Source organism: Mustela putorius, unplaced genomic scaffold (genome assembly GCF_011764305.1).
Source record: "Mustela putorius furo isolate JIRA1106 unplaced genomic scaffold, ASM1176430v1.1 tig00537227_pilon_pilon_pilon, whole genome shotgun sequence".
NCBI lineage: Eukaryota > Metazoa > Chordata > Mammalia > Carnivora > Mustelidae > Mustela > Mustela putorius.
Genome location: NW_025422368.1, coordinates 3,600,042 through 3,618,966, shown reverse-complemented (window position 1 = coordinate 3,618,966; position 18,925 = coordinate 3,600,042). Strand labels below are relative to the sequence as shown.

At 49.6% G+C, this 18,925-nt stretch overlaps 1 protein-coding gene across 1 annotated transcript; it reads left to right on the top strand.

Annotated features, from left to right (window-relative positions):
- The first annotated feature begins 8,576 nt into the window (after positions 1 to 8,576).
- On the top strand, positions 8,577 to 15,611 carry LOC101673662 (keratin, type II cuticular Hb6). The gene is made up of 9 exons (XM_004774691.2): positions 8,577 to 8,980; positions 9,690 to 9,898; positions 10,685 to 10,745; positions 11,503 to 11,598; positions 11,805 to 11,969; positions 12,211 to 12,336; positions 12,576 to 12,796; positions 14,672 to 14,703; positions 14,839 to 15,611. The coding sequence occupies exons 1-9, from the start codon at positions 8,612 to 8,614 to the stop codon at positions 15,015 to 15,017; spliced, it is 1,458 nt and encodes a 485-aa protein (XP_004774748.1). The 5' UTR covers positions 8,577 to 8,611; the 3' UTR covers positions 15,018 to 15,611.
- The last annotated feature ends 3,314 nt before the right edge of the window (positions 15,612 to 18,925 follow it).

Here is an 18,925-nt window from a genome sequence, read left to right as displayed (position 1 = left end):
GTAGAGAAAGTTGTTTAGGAGGGATATCTGTGGATTTATGACTGGGAAGAATCAGTCTAAGGAACTGGACAGAGTCACAGAGGGTTGGGATGGTTAGAATCAGGAAGGGCCCGGGGAGGTGGGAATGTAGCACAGGGACAATGTGAGGCTGGCGCTGGAGGTCTGTAGGATGCGTGGCTGAGAACTGAAGGAAAGGACAGAAAAAGGAAGCTTAAAATTTTTTTGTTTTAGATTTTATTTATTTATTTATTTATTTATTTATTTGTCAGGAAGAGAGAGAGAGAAAGCACATAAGCAGGCAGAGAGGCAGGCAGAGGCGGAGAGAGAGGCCGGCTCCCTGCTGAGCAAGGAGCCCAATGCAGGACTAGATCCCAGGACCCTGGGATCATGACCTGAGACGAAGGCAGTGACTTAACCCACTGAGCCACCCAGGCATCCCTAAATTTTTTTTAAAAAGATTTATTTATTTATTTATTTGAAAGAGAGAGAGGGAAGGAGAGGGAGAAACAGAGTCTGCGATGAGCCTGAGACCAAGACCTGAGCCGAAAGCAAATGCTTAATTGATTGAGTCACCCGGGCGTCCCCAGAAAAGAGCAGGTGTAGTTATTTGTACACATCTGGTGTACTGTTGGTGTCTTGACAGAGAGTACTGTGTTCTCCTTACCTATGAAGCACCCTACTCCAATAGAACGGGTCTCGAAAAATGAGCTCACGAAGTACAGAGATCTGCATTAAGTCCAAGAGAAGAAAAGAGAAGCGTGAAACGATGGGGCTGGAAGCCCCCTGAAGCTGCTGTGTCTTGGGGTAAAGGCAGGCTGGGTGGTTTAGGGAACGAGGAAGGGGCGGGGTGGATGGGAAAAGGGAAGGTGAGAGAGCAGACCAGGGCTTGGGGGAGGGGTGCCTGTGTGAAACATTCAGGGGTGACGCCTTGTGACAGGACAAACATGGGCTCAGGGACTGTGTCAGCCATCTGGACATCCAGAGGAGGGTGTGTCACCTGGTGTCAATTTATGTGTTTGGTGAGCTGGGCCAACACTTCCGAGACCCTTTATACCCTCATCACAGTTCTGGGCACTGCCCACAATTGAGCCCCAGTGCTCCCTGCAAGTCAGCTCGTGACCTGAGGAGAAGCGCCATGAGTCAAGGTGCATCTCACACATGTGCTCCCTTCTGCCCCAGTGTAGCTCCTTATAAAAAAATGACATGCATAAACATGAGCTAATTACTAATGGCTGGCCCTTCCTCAACAATTTTAAAGAAACAAGATACAAAAAAATTCAAAGGGGACAAAATTTTGCTAAACTGCAGGCTGATATATTTTGGAGACCTAAAAGGACATTCAATCTGTATGTTTAATTGGAGTAAAAAGACTTGTGGATGGGGAGGGGGAAGAGAGAAGGGAGGAAGTTTGGCCAAATCTTCACTGTAGTCTTTGCTCTGGCTATATGAGCTTTATAGGAGGTAAAATTGTGCTATAGGTCACCCACATGAAAGAATGTATAGGGGATGAGCCTGCCACCTATAGGAAGAAAGAACACAAATGTGTAACTCAAGAGCCTCCTAGGAGCCTCATTCTGATTGTTCTTCCTTTCTTTCTGGCCTAGGGATAACTCCTCTCTGGGATTTTTGTTGACTCATTCCCTTGCTTTCCTCTGCAGTTTTAGAACCAATGCATGCCTCTCTAAAACATAAATTATTTAGCTTTCCAGTTTTTTAAAAAAGATTTTATTTATTTATTTGACAGATCACAAGTAGGCAGAGAGGCAGGCAGAGAGAGAGGAAGGGAAGCAGGCTCCCTGCTGAGCAGAGAGCTCGATGCGGGGCTTGATCCCAGGACCTTGAGACCATGACTTGAGCTGAAGGCAGAGGCCTAACCCACTGAGCTACCCACGCGCCCCAGTTTTCCATTTTTTTTAAAAAAAAGATTTTATTTATTTATTAGACAGAGAGAAGGAGCAAGAGAGCATAAGCAGGGGGAGTAGCAGAAGGAGAGAGAGAAGCAGGCTCCCTGTTGAGCAGGGAGCCCAGTGAGGGGTCCATTGCAGAATCATGATCTGAGTTGAAGGCAGACACTGAACTGTGTGAGCCACCCAGGTGCCCTTCATGTTCCAGTTTTTGAAGTTTATATAAATGCGATTATAATGTGTGTATTCTTTCGTGTCTAGTTAAGTTTGTTCAGTATGGCTTCCTGTAGCTGCATTAATGTTCATTTTCACAGTGAATTGTACTCATTGTACAATGCCACAATTTATCTCTCCACACTGATGGCCTCAGGGATGTTTCTAGAGTTTGTATTATGAACAGAGTTGTCATGAACATTCTTTTCCATGTCTTAAGGTATATTTACACAAGAGTTTTTCTAGGGTGTGTGGTTATTTAAAAAAAATTATGCAAGTAGTATATGCTCAGTGTAGAAAACACATTTTATGAGAATTCTTCTAAATTTAAAAAACATAATTTTTCTTCATACTAGATACTATGTTAATTGCCCAACAAGCATTAATTTTAATTTTTATAATTAGCCTCTTAGGCAGGTGTCAGGTGAGGACACTGAGGCCTAGAAGGTTAAAAGTTTTGTAGGTTGTGTAGCTAGTGGCAAAGCTGGTGCTCAGAGTCTGCTGGTGTGTTTGATCCCAGTGGAAGGGATGAGTTTATCTCATTGCACTCCTATCTGTCCGTCTACCATCATTAGAAGTATCACACAGTAGATAGTGTTTGTATATAGCATGTTAACACACACTCTCACTAACAGCCCCCCCCCCCGATCCTCTTCATGGCCCTTTACAGTGCTTTCAGGGTTCAGGACCTGAGTATGGAGGGGAGCTCACCCTTGTTTGTGGTAAGCATCCAGTTATAAGAGAAAAGCTGGACACACACACCTAGATTGTGAACAAAAAATACAAACCTCACAATATACTAATGAGCACAGATGTTTGGTTCATGGATATATTCCAAGGGCTTGGCACATAGTAGGTGCTCAATAAATATTTGTTGAATGAATGAAATGAATAACAACTGTATATTAAATGCTGAGTAATGGAGCCATCAAAGCTTGGTGGTTAATTGTGCAAAGCTTTCTGGTAGGTTGGGGTGATGATCGGATGAAGCAGACCAGAGGGCAGCCATTCCTGGGAGTGGGGGTTGGGTGGGGAGACATTCCTGACTGAGGCCTGAAGGAGGGATGAAGTGAGTAGATGTGTCTTTGACCAAAGTGAAGTCCTTGACCTGAATAATGACAGAAGTGGTAGGGAAAGGCAGCCAACAAGACCAAGAATCCTGAAGGCCATGGGAAAAGTAGAAACTGAGGGCAGGATTGAGGAAGGAAAAAGAGAAGTGGATGGGAGCTAGATTTCTAGGGAAAAGAAGGGAGAAGATGCTTGGTCTTAGATTAGTACTCTCTAGAGCTATTTGGAAGGACAAAGACCATCTGGGGGAGGGGCAAAGAGAATGGAAGGGAGGGGAGATCAGCGGAGATGGCGGGAAGGGGAGGGACATGGAGGAGAACGGAGGAAAAACTAGGAGACCCATGGGAGAATGGTGGGGGGACACTCCAGGGGTGGAAGAACAGGAAAAGGAGGTTGATGGGGAAGGGAGAGCAGCACCGAGGGCAAAGTATGGACATATCTGAAGAGGTGGGCAATATTGGCTTCAGCTTTTCAGCAATGAACCCTCATAGCCTGGAGGAGGTGCAGAGTTTGAACCTGATTAGTGGGATGGACTTCTCCAAAGGCAGAGCTACTGAGTTAGTCTTCATCCACTTCCCCTCTTCCCCCAGGCTACCCACAAAGGCCTTTGGCCCCTCCTTCCTCTGGTGAATTCTTATGCTTAATTGGCCACTGTCCCAGGCTGTTTTGCCTGAGGAGGCAGGGCTCTCTGACTTGGATCTCTCAACTCAAGAATCTAGTTGTCCTGCCTGTTAGCTGGCCTAGGGTCAACTCCCTCAACAGCCTGAGTTTTATATGAATAGCCTCTCCTTCTCCCATCAACTCTCCTCACTGAAACCTGCTCTGCATCTGCTTTCTGTGAATAGAAAGCATGAGCTGCAAGGTTAGAAAGGGCACAGTCCTTTGGATACCTGCAAGCCTAGTGTGTAGATGCTTTGGTACCCTCAAATATAGAGTCCACAGGCTTCCTGCCACCCTGTAGCTTTGAAACAGAATCCCAGAGACAGTACTCCCTTGCCTCTGAGGTCTCTGCTTCAACTGGTTCTCCACTATCACAACATCTCACAGTCCCAGACTCTCCTGCAAGGGTGCTCAGGTTTCCCTACTGTCCACTCTCTGAAATACCTCCATGCACACCTTTTCACCAATACTGCCCCACCTACTTCGTTACAGATGTCTGTTCTCACCCTTTCCAGGGAGCCTTTCTTACCTTTCCCATTCTACATCACCCCAGAATGGGCACTATCAGAAGGCACTGCATTCCTGAGCAACTGATGATATAGCTGAAAAGCAGCCCTCTTCAGACGTCTGGACTTTCTCATGAATGTGGGTCTGTCTTCCCTGTCAGATTAGGAGTTCCAGAATCTGTATCTCCTTCCTCCTTTTAGCGCCTTCCTCCCTTTTTCCAAAATTAAGATAGGCTCCAGCTTATGGTAGTGATATAGCCATCACATAATCACTGAATTCCCCAACAAGATTTTATCTCATCTAACCCACCACCCATTTGGGGGAATCTGCCTTATAACATTCTTCACAGGAGAAGGATGGACTGAAGGGAGGTGTGAACAAGAGCTTCCTAATGTTAAAACCACCAGATTTGCCCCTTCTTTTCGGGTGTCCCTTGAACCAAGATCCACTTGGGCTAAAAAAGGAGGTTGTAACCTCAGATCAGCAAAGTTTTGTTTTGTTTTGTTTTGTTTTTTTGTTCTGAGTCAGTCTAAGTCAGTCTGAGTCAGTGGGTGAAGTCCATCCCACTAATTAGATTCAAACTCTGTACCTCCTCCAGGCTGTGAGGGTTCATTGCTGATGGTTTTTTTGTTTACCCTGTTTCAAAAAACTTGGTGGCTGCTTCAGAATAAATAATTTTTCTCTCTTACACAAAGCTTCCCTAAATGGGAGGCATAATGCAAGTTCCTTTAGGAAACAATGACTACCTGCTCTCCTTCTGGGAAATTCTCCTCAAGTTCCAACTTCCACCTGTCCAGCTATAGTGAAAATCTGACTTCTCTTGTTCTCTTTGGAGTTCCATTGTACCTGGATGGGTGGCATATCCCCCACCTTCAACTTTGTGATATCCCTGGGCTACTGACAAATCAAGAGGTTTTAGGATCAGGCAAAAAAGCAAGAAAAATGAGTATGTCATTAATTAATGTCTGAGGATTTCTGGTGGTCTGTTAAGGCCAAAGAAGAAATAAATATTTATGAATTATTAATAGATAACAGACTTTTTGGACTGCCCAAGTTTCTCTTTTTATCCAGTAGTGCAGTTGTCCAAGGACTGGTGACATTATCCCTTTGCCTAAGAGGAGAGATTATCACTGGGCCTTCCCTGGGGACTGTTGGGCTAGAGTGGGGATTGAAGGAGGGACATTTGGTTTTGGGGTTCTTTTCCAGGATACAAGAAATGACTATGGCCAAAGGTCTCAGGTCCTCCCTAGTCCTTAGAGTGATCCCATGGTAGAATAAAAGTACATAGCATTTCCTGAGCACTTGCTACGTGCCGGGTGCTGTGTTAAGCGTTATCCATGTATTTAATCTAATCCTTTTACCAGTCCTTTTAGATAGACACCATTAATGGGAGTTTTACATAGGTGGTTTAGGAACATGGGTAGGTATATTCCATCAAACCTACTGGTATATCTACAGCAGCAGCATTAGCAGCAATAACAACTTCTAATATGATTACATAATTAGAGTGTGTCAGGCTCTGTTCTAAGTGCTTTACGCGGATTAAGTCTTTTAATCCTTACAACAACTTTATGAGGTGGATACTATTATCCTCATTTTATAAATCATGACATGAGGTACAGAGAGGTTAAGTAATTATCTGAGATTACATAGCTAGAAAGTGGCAGGGCTGGACTTTAAAACTAGGCATTTTGGAATCTGGGTCTGTGTTCTTAACTGATATGCTGTATATTTAAACTTTTTTATTCTCAATCATATTAAGAAATAATTTTGTGTAGTGACAAAGTACTCACATACACACATACCACATACAATTGAAACAAAAAGGAAACGATATCTTATTTTTACTACATATAATGCACTCTATTCTATTTTCTATTCTACTCTACTTGATTTTATTTTAATCTATTTCATTAAAATTCTGTTTTTTTCTGGGTGCCTGTGTGGCTCAGTCAGTTGGGCTTTCAGCTCAGGTCATGATCCCAGGATCCTGAGATCAAATCCCATGTGGGGGTTCCTGCTCAGTCAGGAGTCTGCTTCTCCCTCTACCCCTGCCCCTTGCTTGTGAGTGCACTCTGTCTCTCATGTGCTCTCTCTTTCTTTCAAAGAAGTAAATAAAGTCTTTAAAATTTTTAAAAAATATTTAAAAATATTAAAAATTAAAAAATTTTAAAAATTCAATGTGAGGGGCACCTGCACCTGGGTGGCTCAATGGGTTAAAAAGCCTCTGCTCAGTGGGTTAAGCCGCTGCCTTCGGCTCAGGTCATGATCTCAGGGTCCTGGGATCGAGTCCCGCATTGGGCTCTCTGCTCAGCAGGGAGCCTGCTTCCTCCTCTCTCTCTCTCTGCCTGCCTCTCTGCCTACTTGTGATGTCTCTCTGTCAAATTAAAAAAAAAAAAGCCTCTGCCTTTGGCCAAGGTCATGATCCTGGGGTCCTGGGACTGAGCCCCCCATCGGACTCTCTGCTCAGTGGGGAGCCTGCTTCCCCATCTCTCTCTGCCTGCCTCTCTGCCTACTTGTGATCTCTGTCTGTCAAAAAAAAAAAAAAAAATCAAATAATTCAATGTGAACTCTGAAAAAGAAAAATTTTTTAAAAAGCACCACAGCTTCTTAATTATTTGAACAAAGAACATCTGCACTGTGCTCTGGAGTTTACTGAGCATGTGGACATCTCCGTAATTTTCCCAAAGGAAAGACTTAACGTACTTCCCAAAGGAATGAAGTGCCTTGCCCTCATATCACACAGAACTATTCATGGAAGACTCCCATCCAACCTTTTGAGTTCAAGGCCCACACTATACACACTACGGGTGGCACACACCGATATGGGTCTGTGATATCTTTTGACATCTGCCAAGGTTACTGACAGGTTGCTGTAAAGGGAACGGGGTTATAGGATTGGTATAGCACAGGAAATGGCACAGATCTGAGGTAGGGGGGAGGTGGTGGCAGTGGGCTGGATACCCTCCTCATGGCTCTATCTAGCTTTATTCTGAGCTAAATGTATTCTGTATCTATCTCTATTCTCTGTCTAGATTGTATTCTGAGCTAAATGCTATCCAGACTTATAACAGTAGTGTCTACTCCAAGCTTCCTGGACCCAGGAAGAAAGTGGATGTTTGAGGTGAAATCCAGATATGCTATCTTTTCTTGGGGCCTTGTTGGAAATAGTTGGGCATTCCTTTTTTTTTTTTTAATTTTACTTATTTATTTGAGAAAGAGCGTGAGAGAGAGCTTGAGAGTGAAAAGGGTCAGAGGGAAAAGCAGACTCTCCACTAAGCAGGGAGCCTGAAGCAGGACACAATCCCAGGACTCCAGGATCATGAGCTGAAGGCAGTAGCTCAACCAACTCAGCCACCTAGGCACCCAAGCTGGGCATTCCTGAAGCCAGTGAAACCACTATGTGCCCCCTTAGGCCCCATGGAAGAGTCTTAGGAAGGGAATGCCTCTTCTCAGCATAGGCTGTCCAGGACTGTCTAATAAGTTCGCCTAGGGACTGGTCTGTGTGCAAATCAAGGTAGATGAGAATGCACATGAGGTGAGTATACGTGTGTGTGAGATTGTGGGTGGGAGGGCCAGTATGTGAATTCATGGTGTGTGTGTATGTGTGTGTGTGAGACAAAGAGAGAGAGAGGGAGAGTCATAAAGAGTATGTTGATAGGTGTGGGTGAGGGTTTGGGGCAGGTGTGGGGGTGTTGGAGCTTTGGCGGTGGAGAAATGTGCTAACGGTGTGTGGGAAACCACCAGGCACACCCCTTTTCAAATCATCTTCTGTTAATCTCATAGTCTCCCAGGGTCCCAAGGCCGGTTTGATCAGCACCATGGACAGCAGCAGAAACATTTAAATTGGGCGGGTACAGGAGCCCTAGCCCGGCCTTTCTCCTCCCTCCATTCTAATGAGTCATTGCTTCCCCCCATCCTGGAATCCCTGAGTTCTGCCACATGTGTACGGGAGAGCCTGTGGGGAGCGTGTGGGGGAGGTGAGCTGGGCTTTTGAAGATAAACATTGTGGATTTTAGGGTAAAAGGCCATAAATATTTGGCCACATCTGGCCCCCAATTAAGCACATTAAGGGAGGAGCCAAGGCAGCTAAACAACCCAAGCCAATAAAGACATCTAATTGTCCCTAATCCATGGACGCATTAGGCTCTCTGTATATATAAAAGGCCCAAAGATGTCCGACACACAGACACTTCAGCCACTGTGCCTTCCATTAGTACGACTCCCTCCTCAGAGCTTCCCTTGCCCCAAGAAACACCATGACTTGTGGATCTTACTGTGCTGGCCCCGCCTTCAGCTGCATGTCGGCCTGTGGGCCCCGGCCAGGCCGCTGCTGCATCACGGCCGCCCCCTACCGCGGAGTCTCCTGCTACCGCGGCCTCACTGGGGGCTTTGGCAGCCACAGCGTCTGTGGGGGCTTCCGCGCTGGCTCTTGTGGCCGCAGCTTTGGCTACCGCTCCGGAGGCGTGTGTGGACCCAGCCCACCCTGCATCACCAGCGTGTCTGTCAACGAGAGCCTCCTCACGCCCCTCAACCTGGAGATCGACCCCAATGCTCAGTGTGTGAAGCATGAGGAGAAGGAGCAGATCAAGTGCCTCAACAGCAGGTTTGCTGCCTTCATCGACAAGGTGGGTGCCCTTGATCACACCCTTCCTGAACCTCTGGGTCCTGGACTAGGCACTCAGGAGAGTCAGGGACAGGAGACATAGGGTTCAGAGGAGCTCCCAGTCTGATGGAGGAGAGGGAAGCACACCCAGGGCCCAGGTGGACCAAAAACAACAGTAGCAGAGGTTCCTGATTTGACAGTGTTGCTAGTACAGGCGACCTCCACTCAAGCAGTCAGGTCCCCACAGAGACAGGCTTGGAACTGGCAGGCCAGAGCAAGAGGGCAGTCTGCACACACAGACACAAGAATGAACAGAAGAACTAGGAAGAGGACCACAGGGGCATCCTCTAGGTGGGGGTCCTGAGCCACACCCTTCCTGTACTCCACCCATGTTCAGGACCCAGGCTGAACACGGGCTCAGAGGCAAAACAGACACCTCTGGCTAGCTCCAAACCACATGCCACCCAGACTCACCAGGTCCGGATCTGTCTGTCTCCGTGAGAGCAGGGACTGACCCTCCCCAACCCTGGCTCCTATCCCTACATTGGACACTGCAGACATGCATGACAATCAGAAAGGCCGGAAGTCACCTTGTCTCCCACTGCCCTTCTCTGCCAAATCTCTGCTCAGCTGCAGACTTGGGACTTTACCCTAAAGCAGTCGGGCCCACCCCCAAACTGGCCCTGGGACACCAGGAGCCACCTGACACCCTCCTACCACCCTGAACACAGGTGCGCTTCCTGGAGCAGCAGAACAAGCTGCTGGAGACCAAGTGGCAGTTCTACCAGAACCGCAAGTGCTGCGAGAGCAACCTGGAGCCCCTGTTTGAGGGCTACATCGAGACTCTGAGGCGGGAGGCTGAGTGCGTGGAGGCCGACAGCGGGAGGCTGGCCTCAGAGCTCAACCACGTGCAGGAGGTGCTGGAGGGCTACAAGAAGAAGTGAGTGTGGCTGGGAGCAATGTGGGCACAGGAAATGGACTTGACTTGGAGCCCATTGGATAGGCTTAAGAAGAATTTTCCAGAAGGGTCAGTGCCCATGCCGGCCGGGGAGGGGATGGTAGTGTGCAGCAGGATCTTATCATCTGTGCCACTGGTGCCCAGAGGTCTGCCTGAATGCCAACCCAGGACTCCCCCAGCACACATATCTCTCCAACTTTGGTCTTCCCTTCTCAGAGCCTGTCCCCTGGGCCCAGTGGGCAGGGGACAGGGGCTTCTGCAGGCTTCAGGCCTTTTTCTGCTGATCTTTCAGTTCCCACCTATAGGACCTGAGTATCTGGTCCCTCGAGGCTGATGGGCCCTGGGGCTCTGGGTGTCCCACTGCCTAGGGTACTGAGTGCTGGTGAGTAACAGGTGGTATAGGCCCCTAGCCTGTGCTAGGATGGATACCCAGTGGAGGGATACTGGTGCCACAGTATCCCAGTGGAGCTGCTGTGCAATCCTAGCCTGGGCCTGCATGCTGAGTCATTATTTGGGTCCTGAGGGGGACCTCATGGCAGCTTTGGGAATGGACTATGAGGTCCCAGACATAGGCTCTCTAGACCCCTCAGTTCAATGTGGGGAGAGAATCCCAGACATCTGCCAGATCCAATCAGAAAGAAAGGATCCAGCAGAGCTGCAGGGGTCCCAGCTGCTGGAAAGTTCCTGATATTGCTGATATGAAGTGGTGATGGCCTCTGGGGAGACCTGCCCTTCCCTGACCTCCTTCTCTGTCCTCTTCTGCCTCAGGTATGAGGAGGAAGTTTCTCTGAGAGCAACCGCTGAGAATGAATTTGTGGCCCTGAAGAAGGTAAGTAACATGGGATCTGGAAGCAAAGCCACCAGGGATCTTGGAATGACAGACTCTTCCTGGGGAGACCCAGAGGGTCTCAACCTCAGTGTGGGGTACATGACTTGACAACATTTGGATGGGAAATCTCAGAGATCAGATCATGAAAGACTCATTCAGATCGCTGATGAAGGGCAATAACCTTGGGATGTCCAGTAACACCCTGCCCTGGGGCATGGGGATGGCTGGGCTGACCTCTGGATGTCTTGTTCTGCTTCAGAGGTCGTGGTCTCTGTTGGGGGTCCCAGGGAGGCAGAATAGCCACAGTCTCTTTATTGAGGGACAGTGACCTGTCTAGCATTGTGGGAAGTCTGACCAAAAGGAGGGGTACAGCCCCAAGGTGTGGGGGAGGATGGACCAGAGCCAGCAGTGGCCAGGTGGAGTGTGGGAGGACTGTGGGAAGACCTGGGAGGGGTTGAGGTGGCCAACCAGGGAGTCCATTTGAGGAGCTTCTTGGAATAGGGAGGGTAAAAAAGAGAGCTGGGATCGCAAGAGGAGGAGAGGCTGGTGGCCCATCTCCAAGCACAAAGGGGTTTATTCTCAGAAGGGCAAGAGGTCGTGAAGCCCATGCTGGGTAGGCCAGAAGGGTATGGAGATGAGATGGGAATAAGAACACTGGGAATCCTTTCCCCTGGCCTCCATGGATGGGGGAGAAGAAAGGAGTTTGGAGTGATGACTACCATGGTCCTCTTCACTCAAAGACACCCCATCTTTCCAGGATGTGGACTGCGCCTACCTCCGCAAGTCAGACCTGGAGGCCAATGCAGAGGCCCTGACCGAGGAGATCGACTTCCTGCGGCGCCTGTATGAGGAGGTGAGGGGCTTTGGTCCAGGCAGAAAGAAGCAGCTGGCCTGGAAGTGGGGCTCTAGCCTAGATGAAGAGTTGGCCAGGGATTTGGGCTGGCCAGTGTAGTCCATGAGCCTGTCATGTGAGCAGGGTCTGGAGACCGGGGATGATTGGTGAGTGAGGCTGGGATGTAAATAAGATCCTTCCATCTTCTCATCCCCGACCGTCTTCAGGAGATCCGCGTTCTCAACGCCCACATCTCAGACACCTCGGTCATCGTTAAGATGGACAACAGCCGGGACCTGAACATGGACTGCATTGTGGCCGAGATCAAGGCTCAGTACGACGACATCGCCAGCCGCAGCCGGGCTGAGGCCGAGTCCTGGTACCGCAGCAAGGTGAGGAGGCACCTGCCTCCTAGACACAGCAGTAGGAGGGAAGCCAGGTGTATAATAACAAGGCCTCTTTTGTCCATGGATTCTGATCCCTTGGATGGTAACAGAAGAGCAGACAGCTCTCATGTTATACAGTCTGGGCAGGGCTGAGCACTGTACAACCTGCTAATGGTCTGTGGTGTCTGAGTGGGTGGGAGACTGCATCCTGAGCCTCAGGAGCATCTCTGTTCCCCCCCCTCCCCAGTGTGAGGAGATGAAGGCCACGGTGATCCGGCACGGGGAGACCCTGCGCCGCACCAAGGAAGAGATCAACGAGCTCAACCGCATGATCCAGAGGCTGACGGCTGAGGTTGAGAATGCCAAGTGCCAGGTAAGTGTCACTTGGGGCATCCCAGGTCACAGAGGCATGTGTGTCCCCAGTGGATCTCACCATTCATGCTCCAGGCCATCAGCATGATTAGCGTCCCTGGTTGTGGTCCCTGGGGGAGACTCAGCTGATTATAGGGAGAGGTTTGCTCTTGGGGTGTTCCCAGCTGGAAGAGGGTTGAAACAGGATATGGGCAGAGAGACCTGGGCCATAACCCACCTTGTTCTCCTCTGGGTCCCCAGAACACCAAGCTGGAGGCCGCAGTGACCCAGGCTGAGCAACAAGGCGAGACGGCTCTGAGCGATGCCCGCTGCAAGCTGGCAGAGCTGGAGGCCGCCCTGCAGAAGGCCAAGCAGGACATGGCCTGCCTGGTCAAGGAGTACCAGGAGGTGATGAACTCCAAGCTGGGCCTGGACATCGAGATCGCCACCTACAGGCGGCTGCTGGAAGGCGAGGAGCAGAGGTGGGTACTGTAGCTTATTTTCTCTCCCAGCCTTGCCTGGGTTCCCAGCGTGCCATGTGCCTGCTGGCATCACTGGACTCCCATTTCCAAATCTCCCCATCCTGCATTTACAGGTAATGAGTAAGTCCTTTCGGTATGTTTCTAGCCCTCTTTGAGTTAGTCATGCCCACCTATGTGCTAAGATGGGATTGGAACCTTTTGCAAACCTGCCCCTGAGAGCCAGGAGTCGGGCCATAGGAATTGTTTCTGAGAACCCTAGCCTGGGCTTGTAACCACCTTCCCCCGGAAGTACTTTCCCCTTCCTGGCCCCTGTTGCACATAACCCAGACTCTAGCTCTCTTCTCAAGGCTGGCCCTGGGCCCAGCCCTGGCAGTTCGTATTTATCCCACAATGACTGCCTCCACAGGGAATTTTATCAACTCACTCTTATATATTCAAACTACAGTGGGTCCCGTTAAGTGGTCTGCCATCGCAGTAGGTAGGACTGAGAGTAGACAGACAACAGAGATGTGTCCCTTGAGGCACCTGTGCCCAGTTCTAGCCTTTTTGCTAATTGCTAGTTTTGGACATGGTGGGGAAGACCCAGTCCCATGCATTGCTGGAGGGCAGCTGATGGTCTCCTATGAGGACAACCCCTCCAGAATGTTGCCCCTGGCTTGGTCAGATGCTCACTCCTTGAGCCTCCCTTGTCTTGTGCAAAGCCAAGCCCCTCCTCTCAAGCAGAAGAGAGTGCAGGGTGAGGAGGCGAGGGAGCCACAGGGAGCACAAGGGGAGTGCGGAGAATCAAAATGGTCCCATGGTGAGAATCCCATTTGATAGAATCAAAATGGTCCCATGGTGAGACTTGCCACAGCCTCAAGTAATTGCTTTGGAGAGTTCGGAGGCCCTGTGGCTCACTGAGCCTAGGGAGTTTCATTAGTGGAGACTTCCAGAATGAGGAATTTTTCAAGACTGTGTTTGTAAGTTCAAGAGATGCCAGGAGATAGCACTGGAAACTGAGTGGCCCACCCCTGTGCCACATAGGGCCCCTGGGGGGAACTCAGGAGCTTTGGTGAGGGTTCCCTGTGAACCCCGGGCATGGGATGAGTACACGTTGGGCTGTGGATTGTCCTCGTGTCTGAAGCTGGTGCTGTCAACCCTTCGCCTCAGTGCTATCAAAGGGACTCATGTCCCTGGGAGATGTGTTGTGTGGGAAGGGGTGTGAGGGCTGCTGCGTGGAGTTAGGGCTCTAAATTACAGCTCTGCCACTGTCACTGGGTATTTCCTCCCTCTGGGCCTCAGTTTCTCCATCTGAAGAAAGTTCCTTCAAATGAAGGAACTCATGGAGACAGTCTCTGAGCCTGTTCTAAATGGGTTCTAAGTTATTTGTGGAGACAAACATTGTTTTAGGCAGTGTCCACTCTGCGCCGGGCAAAAGACAAGATGGAAACGTTTCCCCTTCTGAAGCCCAGGTTTTAGTGACCCTGATTAAGCCAGATTTAGGAAGTCAAATCTGCGCCCCCGAAATGTATGTTTACAAGTCTATCAGGACCAGCAGAAATAGCAGCAGCCCATAGGTGTGAAGTGCACTTGCCTTGTGGCAGGCACTAAGCCCCTACATGGGTCATCGATCCCATGCCCACCGAGGCTCTAGTCTAGATACCCCGGAGAACAGGGAGGTTGAGCCAGGCAGGGCAAATCTGAGGTTGCTGAGCCAAGGAGGGCGGCAGGGCACACGGGACTTTGTGTCTCCGGCTTCCAGAAGGGGCCGGTTTCCACCCCTTCCCCTCAGCAAGTGCCCCAGAGGAGGGCACGGACCTCCCCTTCACCTTGGCTCCCGTGGGCTCCGCGGCTGGCCGGTGGCACCGACCTCTCTCTCTTTTCATTTCTTAACAGGCTGTGTGAGGGCGTTGGCGCAGTGAATGTGTGTAAGTAGTCGGAGCCTTCCCCTTCTCCAGCTGGGGCGGGCCCCTGTCTTGGGGGAGGGCGGGTTTGGCTGACATCCCCCCACCCCCAGAGCCGCCTGCTGTGGCCGCGCCTGATGTGTTCTGTCCCCCATTCAGGCGTCAGCAGCTCCCGCGGTGGCGTCGTCTGTGGCGATCTCTGCGCCTCCGGTGCTGCCCCTGCTGTCACCAGCAGAGTCTGCAGTGCCCCCTGCAGCGGAAACATGGTGGTGGGCACTAGCTGCTGCGCCCCGTGCTCGGGGGCCAGCACCTGCGGCGGGAGCTGTAAAAAGTGCTAGGGAAATGCCGCCGCCACCAGCGTGCACCTGCGTCATCCTCCAGCCAGGACCTCCTGCACCCCGAACGCCTCGCTGTCTCTGTCACCGCCCCACGACCGCCAGCTGCCGGCACCCCCTCCCGCCCCCAGCCGGTGGCTAGGTGTGAGCACTCTGCGCACCCTCCCTACCTGCTCCCTCCCGCGTATGCCGTTCCCCAGGCGCCCTGAGCCCCGGGGAGGTTGGGGCGGCCCCTCGGCCTCTCTCCGTAGCCTTTCACAGTAGTGGCTTTGTTGTCTTCAGGATTCATCCTTTCTTCTGCCTTCTGTTTTTTTTCCCGCTGGATTCGTGCGTCCTGACTGACCCCTTCACCCTAGCTTGCAGGGACAGGGCGAGCCCCAGAATCCCCACTGTCCTGCACTTCCTGGGAATGCGCTTGTGCGCTCCTCCTACCTGTGGAACGTAGGTGGGGGGCACTGATGGTGGCTTTCCTGAAACTCTGTAAGGGACATGAGCGGTGGAAGGGAAGAGCACCTCCTTCCAGGGCTGCCTGCAGAGGCTTCGACAAAGCCCAAGGCTCAACTGCCAGTCTGTTTCTTTGCCTTTGTTTCACTCTGTGTTTCCAATAAACTAATTGTAGCTTATCAAGCTTGGTGCCTCAGAGTCTTGAAAATGCTGGGGCCATCCTGTGATAGGGGGTCCCTGCCAGAGATTTCCTCAGGAACATTCCCCCTCCACCACCCCAGTTAGGAGCACTGTGGTAGGTGTTGTCCTGCTGGCCTTGAGAAACCTCAGCCTTGGGAAAGCAAAAGAGGACCCACGGACGCAGGAGATCTTGTGTGGTCATGGATTTCTCTAGACCAAGGTGTCTTAGTTTCAACAGCATTGATATTTTGGGCTGGCGCCTTCTTTGTTGGGGGCTGTCCTGTGCATCACAGGACACTAACTGCATCACGGGACCCTGCCCACCAGATGCCCCAAATTGTGACAATCAAAGATGTCTCTAGAAAAGACCAAATATGGCAGGCTGGACTAGGGTGATTTTTGCCCCCCAGGGTCAAACCTGGAGGGGAAGAAGCATGAGGAAAGGTGTGAAGATGAGAATGGAAGGAAAGAGTGTGAGACAAGCAATGTTGGGGAGAGGGAGGGCCTTGGGCTTAGAGTCAGGAGTCCGCTGCTTCTAATTCAGAGTCCGGACTCTCCCATTTCTCAGATGTGTGACTTAGGGCCAACTCCTTCCTTGGTCAAGCTTCAGTTTCTTCAGGTATGGGATGAAGGAGGTTGGATAATAAACCTAAGGTCCCTTCTGGCTTCCTAAGTGAGATTATGTATTTAAAATGGTGCTGTTACTGCAAACCTATGTTTGAATGCTGGGTCAGCCATTCACTTCCCCTGTAATGGGGCAAGGAGCTAATCCTCACTCGGCTTTAGCTTTTTCATCTGTAAATGGAATAACAGCGCCTACTAGGTTGTAGTCAGATATTTATTGCTTGTACCAAAGTACTCCAAAATTTAGAGGTTTAAAACAATACAGGTGAAAAAAAAATACAGGTGAAAAAAAGCAGGTGAAAAAATACAGGAAAAATTTTGTGAGCATCCCAGGCTCAAAAAATAGCCCCTCTTAGGCTTTTCTGCTACCTTAGTAGCAGAAAGTGTGCGTTACACCACTTTGGTTTTTACAAAAGACATAGACTGTAATACTCGTTTTCATTGATGGAAAGAAATCGAAAGAGGGTTTTCCCTTTTACTAAAAGAGGTGAAAAGCCAATAGAGCAGTCAGCATCTGTTTGGCAGCCTGCTGTTACAGAGACACCCACAGCCCAGCAGTGAGAGTGCCACCTCCAAGTGCCTTCCCTGGGAACTACACTCAGCATCTCAACATGGAGCTGCTAGAGCTTTGAAGGGCCTCTGGGAGCGTCTGTGTGTCCCATTTATTTTCTGTGCTCTTAGGAAGATGTGTCCTAAGGTAGCAGAAAAGCCTAAGAGGGGTTATTTTTTGAGCCTGGGATGCTCACAAAATTTTTCCTTATAAATTAATGGTAAACACTTCTTCACTTAATGGCATATCAGCTTATGAAATATTTCATAGGAATGCTCTATGTCCGGATAGCAGGGAAAACTGTTTCTCTCCATTGGTTATGATTCTGTGGGCTTAGGAAGAAGTTTCTCTACTTTCTGTGATGTTGTATGGGCACTAGGGTGACTGTGAGGTCCAAAACAGTCTTGTTTCACATGGGAGACCAGCTAGAGCTGCTGCTCAGGGCATACCAGTCAGGGTCTAATCAGGAGATAATAAAGTGAACGGGTAAAGTTTCATATAAAGAATTATTAATTATAACAAGGGATTAGAGTGACGAGAGATTGACTAGTGAAAAGCAAGAAATCTAAAGCGTCCAGGAGCTGCAGATAGAAGGGACAGTCCCTACCCTCAGTCCTGAGAAAGCGCATCCATGGAAGGGGACACCCTGTGGTGGAGGTCCAGATTTTGTTGAAGACTCATAGTACATAACAGTACTATACTGGTAGGACTTGCTGGTAATCTACCCTTTTGAACTTTGCTGGAATTCTGCCTTCTATGCTGGTAGGGAGAGATGCTCATGAATACATGTCACCACCTCAAAGCCACCCAAGAAGGATACCAGAGGCTGCTGGCCACAGGATGGTGCTGATCACTATACAAGAACTGAGCTCTGGAAAACCGTGGTGCTACAGGAATCTGCCAAGAAGACAGGGGAACCAGGAGGGAAAGCCCCTTTCTCCTGCAATACCTCTCCATCGCCCTCTACTGACAAAACCTAGTATTGCGTTAGCAGACAAACATTTAAAGGGCCCCTCTAAATTTTCACAGAGCAGGCGATGAGGGATATAAAGCTGGAGGTCAGAGATAATAAATTGATAAGTGGCATACAGAGACTTGGTTATCCTCCATATGAGCCTCTCTCACGTGGCTGCTTGGACTTCCTCAACAACCTGGTGGCAGGTTTTTCAGGACATTCCAAGAAGAATGAAGGAAGGAGGCAGAACCTGCCAGTCCTCTTTAGGCCTGACCTCAGAAGGTCACTTTTGCCATATTCTACTGACCAAACCTGTCACAGGGCCAACTCTGATTCCAGAGAAGGAGAATTGGGCTCCTTCTCTTGATGGCTTCATGTACAGAGAGGAAAGAATTGTTGGTCCAATGGTGCCCTTGCTGGCCACAACAATTCATGTGTCCCCTGCCAAAGAACATGAGCTCTCCCCTCCCAAAACCCCTCAGAGTTTCATCTCTTCATGATATCAGCTTGAAGTTCAGGATCTCACTGTTTGGATCAGATCCAAGTATGCACAAGTCTTGGGACCTGGTTCCTTTTCTGCAGCTCCCCCATGGGTAAACCCATTATGGTTTACCTCACCCAGAAGACCTGTGTTTTTAAGTCCACCACACACCTGTCATGCAATGACAAGTTAGGGACAGGATAGCCACAACAGGCACTCCCACAGGGGGAGGAAAAATTGGGAGCATTTAGAAGTCACTGAGTCAAAGCAATTCCAAGTACAGTCAGGCAGGCACAGCTATCTCTCCTCATGGTCGAGGCAGGGGGTGTGTTTCTTTGGGGCCCACTTTTACTCCCTAGAAGTGGTTCTCCTCTGTTCTTGGCTCTATCCTTTGGGATCTTGGTTCCGTTTTCCAGGTTGTTATTTCTTTTTTGTGATAAATAACCCATGTTTTCTTAGCCTGCTTCCTGTTTGTGGGTGGTCAGGGGCCCAGAGGCCATTTTCATTTTGAACCATTCCTTTTAGTGAGAACTGCTATAATTCTTTTAAAAATGTTTTTGGTGTATCAGATGATAATGGACTTTGTTAGACAAAAGCTATCCCTATAAATATCTTTGGGACAGGCTCCTCCCACCCTTGGGCCGTGAGTCATTATGCTCTGGGACAACACTGAAGAT

Excerpts from the sequence above, each read along its gene's own strand:
- LOC101673662 (XM_004774691.2), top strand. The coding sequence starts at position 8,612 with ATGACTTGTGGATCTTACTGTGCTGGCCCCGCCTTCAGCTGCATGTCG. Across the intron at positions 9,899-10,684 it reads CTGGAGGGCTACAAGAAGAA|GTATGAGGAGGAAGTTTCTC; the intron begins GTGAGTGTGGCT and ends CTTCTGCCTCAG. Across the intron at positions 10,746-11,502 it reads AATTTGTGGCCCTGAAGAAG|GATGTGGACTGCGCCTACCT; the intron begins GTAAGTAACATG and ends CCATCTTTCCAG.